This window comes from Prunus persica, chromosome G3 (genome assembly GCF_000346465.2).
Source record: "Prunus persica cultivar Lovell chromosome G3, Prunus_persica_NCBIv2, whole genome shotgun sequence".
Lineage (NCBI taxonomy): Eukaryota > Viridiplantae > Streptophyta > Magnoliopsida > Rosales > Rosaceae > Prunus > Prunus persica.
The window spans coordinates 23,325,648-23,331,647 of NC_034011.1; the positions used below are offsets into that span (position 1 = coordinate 23,325,648).

Below are 6,000 nucleotides of genomic sequence, written 5' to 3' on the forward strand. Positions count from 1 at the left end.
GCTACCACTGAAACAAAGGCGAAAAGAGTTTCATTTGCACATATATCAGATGCAAAATATATCTCAAGGTGATTTCTCCCATCAACCAAACAAAACACACTTACTATGTGTATATCATTTGAACAATATGAATCTTATTTGGTTGTGCTAAAAAATAGTTCAGCACTTTTGGACCAACTTAGCGATATTTTGACCTTTGGCACCTTTTGGACTTCCCTAACTCTAAATCCTAAACCATATTGATCTGCAAGATAGAAAACGCTAGGTAAGCCCTTGGGCACTAGTGTTGTACCGGCCAAAAGCTCTCCGATGCTTAAGTAAGAATAAGTACGGAGTGTATAGTAATCTGGACAGAGTAATGGCTGAATTGCCAGAAGTATAAGTTACACTTTTTTGGGATTTGTGCCCACTTTTATAAGTCTTAGGAGGTGTGCATGTTGAGTAAAACTTCGATGTGGAACTGTAGATATTGCATGTGGTGGCTTCACTTGTCCCAGCAAGAAATGACTGGCAAGGGGTCTTGTGTTGCGTTCGACAATAAGGGATGCCGAACACTTTCCTACTAATGGCCATCTTATTTTCCACAGTAACCTTCGCATTGGTCGATCAGATGGGTATAAACAATATTTATAGTCTCTTTTGAGTGAATTATAGATAACTTATTACTTATCATTCCTTCATATTATTAGTAACCTTATCACATTTCATTGTCAATTTTTCTTTCTTTATTCAAAGTTAGTTAAAGTTGTTGTCTTTTTAATAGAAGCAACATTGAGAAGGGGGAATCGAATGAATAACATTGGATCACATTTTCCGATCCTTTTATTTTTGCGCTTCTACTTGCATTCATTCATATCTTAAATTGAATGCAAGTAGTAACATGGGTTCTAATTAAGTTCTAAGGGTAGCTTGCATTCATAATCTGACCATCAATCTTGTCTTTTGACTAAGCTAACCATCAATAATTAACCTGTTCAGTAAGTAGTGGCATGTGCAGTTTCAACAAATCATCAACGTTTGAAGAGAAAAATTCAATTCAGGCTTCTCAAATCCGCAGAGTCTAGTGAAGTCTGCGTCTCGAGACCTCCAGTTCAGTGAAGAGACGAAAATTAGTAACCAAAACAGTTTGGCAGCATTGACCTCTGCATCATCTCCCCGATAAAAATTACCTTGGCAACATTGACCTCTGCATCATCTCCCCAATAAAAAATTGTGTCGTCTCTGCAGAGTGAGAGAGAAAATCTGATTGTGTCGTCTGTGCTTAATATGGGTTGGGCCCAAAGGCCTCCATTATTAGTAAAGCCATGCCCACGTTGGAAAGTTCTAATTTCAGGGACTTTATTCACACCCAAGGGCTTTCTCTGGACACCCATTAATATTTAATTTTGGTTTTTAACAAATGACAACTATATACTCCTTTTTAAAATCAACAGGTTTAATAGACTTTTAAAATACTTATCAATTTTCTTATAACACAACCTCTCATAACAATTAGGCATTATTTGCATACGTGAGTTAGACCAGTTGGCCAGAGCAGTGATTCAGTCTTTTAATTTGAACACCAAAAAGTAACATCAAGTAATTGATTTTACCTTGAGCTTTACCATAGACTTCAAATTCCAATTTATTAATTAGATTTTTTTGTTTTGGGTTATGAAGTAACAACAAGTAATTGGTTTCTTTCTTTATTCAAAGTTAGTTGTGGTGGTTGTCTTTTTTAAAGAAGCGATATTGGAAGGAGGAATCGAACATATGACATTGGACCACGTTTTTTATCCTTTCCTTTTATCGCTTTGACTTGCAATCATATCTTAAATCGAATGCAAGTGAAGTAGTGACATGAGTTCTAATTAAATTCTAATTAGGGTCGATCGGCTTGCATAATCTGACAATCAATAATTAACCTCTTCAATAAGCAGTGGTATGTGCAGTTGAACAAATCATCAACCTTTGAAGAGCAAAACTCAGTTCAGGCTTCTCAAATAAGTAACCAAAACAGTTTGGTGTTGCTCAACAAAATAAGCATAGCAAGATATAATAAAATGATATTCATTAAGTACATATCATAATCAATAATCAATACAAGTTTAGTCTCAGTTAAACCTTTCTGTTACTTCTCAGCCCTCCTTCTACACACGTACTTCAAAACAATACCTTGTCAACATTGACCTCTGCATCATCTTCCCCACAGAGAAGAAATTTCTCTCCCCTGTCTCTGCTTCCATCAAATCACCATATTTTCTTAGAGAAATATAGCCTCCGGTATAACTGAACACATTGATGGGCATAAGATCATCACAATCGCTCATTGAAGATGATCCAACTTGTACGGCTCTGATGCCGCCACTATCCACATCCAAAAAAACCACCATATTTTTAGATTTTGTCGAAGTAATATCTCTGAGAAAGATGCCATGTTCCCAAGCACCTACAGAACCAGGCCCAACACCATGGAAACGAAAAGGAGTCTCCCATGATTTCATGCAACAAGGATGAAGATCGATTTCTACTGCGTACTTTTTTTCCCACGTGAAGTTTTTGTAACTTTTCATCACCCATATCTCAATTTGGTCATGGTGATGACTGTTTTTAGGTGATGAAATTGCCGTAACATCAACAATGGCGAGACGTCCTCTGAAATTAATCAGGTGAAGAACAGAACGCTTACCGAAGTCTGGCAAGTTGGTATGAGGAGTCCATTCGAACTCTTCCCTTTTGAAGTCAAAAGAAAGTATTCTGAATTCAAGATCAGAAGAGAAACCATTAACTAGCCAGTGCATGTTTCCATATGCAGACACACAGTTTTTGCTGCTTAGACAACAAGAAGGTGGAGGAACTGAGGATATTTGTCTCCATGACGATGAGGAGCCTGTGCCCAGCTCATAAATTTGGGCCACCAGGTCGTGTTTTGGGCCGGGTCTAGAAAGACGAACAATCTTGTGGCTGCTAGTCATGGCATCGTATCCCATACCATACAACTCATAGTTCCAGCGTGGCGGCAGGGCTTCATAGAAAATGGTGGTTGGTGGTGGTGGGAGGTTTAGAACTTCTCCCATGAGAGGATTGACTAGGAGGAGTAGGGCTTGATCATTTGTTGTTGACTCTTTCTTGTTAAACAAAAGCAAGCCGTACGAAACAAGCTTTAGATTGAATCCGTTTCTAAGGGAGTTGGAAATGTCGAATGCAAATTCGCTAAAGGGCGACAATGGATTTAAAGCTCGCAAGGTGATTAATTGGGAGTTGGTAAGAACCATAACGTGAGACGGGTCCAAATCTTCATAATTGGTGGTAGCAATATATTGTGAATGCTCGTGAGCAAAAGATGGGCAGTCGATTAAGCTGCGCAAGGTCTTAGAGACACAAAGCAAAGAAAACAGTGATCTTGTGGGCAGCCTCGAAAGGATGTTCAGGAGTATATCCAATGGGAGCTCCACCAACTGCGTTGTTCTCTCGCTGCATTGCAATTGCTTCATCATTCTCTTCTTGCTCCTCAGCGGCATCGATGCCTCCTCCATAGTCCTAGCTAGCTAGCCTCCTTCCTTCCTAAAGCATCCACGATCAGAAACAAAACAAGAGAAGGAGAGGGAATGTGTCGTCTGATGGGTCATGTGTTGTGGAATTGAAGAGTTGGGTTTATACATAAAGAGAGGTTTGACGATCTATTTTCCTACCATGAATAGGAGACTTCTATTCTATCCTCGTCAATTTTTATTAATTATTTTTATTTATAACAAGTACCTTAAATAGTAGTTGGAATGATTGGATTTTTGTTTTGATTTACTGTTACGCTTGTCTTTTGAGTAATATAGATGATTTTATATTGATTACAATTTTGAGTAATAACAATAGTCGATTATGATTTATTATTATTAAGGGATTTGAATGTTACTAGCTTTACAATTGCATGCTTTAGGTTAATTCAACTTTGGCTGAAGAGTCAAATGCAAGCGTCTTTTTCTTCAACTCATAGAAGCTGCCAAGTTCAAAGAATGAAGGGGATTCTTTATCTTGTTTTACTCGTTCTTATGTTGTATTGACTTTCGAAGGGGAGATAGAGACGGTTTTATTCTCTGCGAATCACAATTTTAAAATTCCTTCTATGATTATCCAAATATGGGAAATTGTAATTTCTGTCATTTCCTAAATTTTATATACAAGATATCCAAACACTGAAATTTGGAATTGACGTAATTTCAAATGTTGTAATTACAAATTCTCATTTACAAATTCTATGAAAATTAGAATTCCTTTATCCAAACGCATTAAAGTAATTGAGGTCGTGTTTGGTATCCTATTTAAGTAGGAATTCAAAAGCTTTTATTTTTCTTAAAAAACAAGAAGTTCTTTTTTTAAACTTCGATTAAAACAGATTTTTTGAATTTTATACTCAAATTCTGTTTTTAAATTTACAAAGTTGGATAGAATACCAAACATGCTGAATTTCTATTATTTTTATCGGGAGTAATATAAAATAGATAGTTTATGCAAGATAATATAATACACATCTGGATAAAGTTCATGAAAAGAAACACATAATAATGCATAACAAAATAATAACAGACTTTTTGATTCATTAGCATTTAACAGGTATCAAAATATTAAGTTTTAGCGTAACTATATACATACAAAATACCCTAAAATATCAAAGTAAAAGGAAAAATAAAAAACACAAATACTCTATTGGTTGATGAAGGCCTTGATGTGAGAGATTAAATCTTGGGTCCGGGAATAGGAGAGCTGAGAGTTCTGCATAACTTGGAAGGCATGTCCAACTCCTTCGTACATTGTTGTCTCCACCCTTTTCCCCAAGCTACTCAAGGCATTGCCGACCTCCAAATTCCTATCCTTCAATATATCCAGTTCGGATATGCACACCATTATGGCCGGGAGCCTTAAATCACGCAGCTTGGTCACGCCGTTTGCCAGAGGGTTGCACCATGGATGGTCTTTGTTGGCCCCTAACGGCAGAGCCAATCGCCAATACACGTCGGAATTCGACAGAGTTAGTGCAGAGGTTGGTGGCTGAGTTGCATATTTCTCGGACCAAGTACGAGCCTCTCCTCCAAAGAAAGGTTGGATCAAGATGGTGCCCTTGAGACTCAAAGTCAAAGGTCTTAAACTGGAGGGGTCACGGGAGACTAATTGTGTGGTGACATTGTAGGCTATGTTAGCCCCTGCACTGTCACCAACTATGAACAAGCTTGACAAGCTGCACCTACTTAACCACCATCTTTGCTCACTAGGCTCACTCATAGCTTGTTGTTTCACCCACATAAGAGTTTTGAATCCGTCGTCATAAGCAGCAGGGAGACGGTTTTCTGGGGCTAAACGGTAATTCACAGAGATGATGACACAACTTGCTTTGCAAGCAAGGTTGGCCAAGAAGTCATGGTAACAGCTCCAAGCAGCAGAGCCAACACAGAATCCACCACCGTGAAAGTAGACAAGCACGGGGAGGTTTCCGGGGTGGCTTGGAACATAAATACGGGCCCATAAGTTGGTAAATTTGTCAATGACAACGTCTTTGGCTGTGACACCATGTGGTAGTGCCAGAGTGCTTGGGACACTGGGGATAATTGGAGGCCTTTCGATGTTTCCGTCTTTGTGAACTCTGAGGAGACCTTCAATTTCTTCAAGAACAACTCCATGTTGGTTAGGAGGGTTCTTAATGGCTTGGAGGTTAAGCCTTGGATCAAGAGAAATGGTTGACATTCTTCTAAATTTCATGCGATGTATGGAATAGTAGAATATAGTTCTGTGGGCTTGTGGCCTCTGTGGTGTGGATGTGATTATGATTTGCCTTGCATGCTCTTTATATAGAAAATGAGAACCTTATGGCCAAAGAGAGAGGCTCTAGTTCATTGTGGAAGAAAGCTTCCCTTTCTTTTTATCTGACAAGTGGCATCTGAACTCAGCATATGCTGTCATGCAGCAACTTGTCTAAAACATCTCCTGGTCACCCCTCACAATCAATAATTAAGGTCAAGCAGTGAGAAGATA

At 38.5% G+C, this 6,000-nt stretch overlaps 2 protein-coding genes across 2 annotated transcripts; both read right to left on the minus strand.

The window, feature by feature from the left end:
• On the minus strand, positions 2,130-3,515 carry LOC18784261 (F-box protein CPR30). The gene has a single exon (XM_007216696.1). It carries the CDS (start codon positions 3,513-3,515, stop codon positions 2,130-2,132), a length of 1,386 nt encoding a protein of 461 aa, XP_007216758.1.
• LOC18783402 (probable carboxylesterase 17) lies at positions 4,521-5,776 on the minus strand. The gene has a single exon (XM_007217556.2). The coding sequence runs from the start codon at positions 5,725-5,727 to the stop codon at positions 4,678-4,680; it is 1,050 nt and encodes a 349-aa protein (XP_007217618.2). The 5' UTR covers positions 5,728-5,776; the 3' UTR covers positions 4,521-4,677.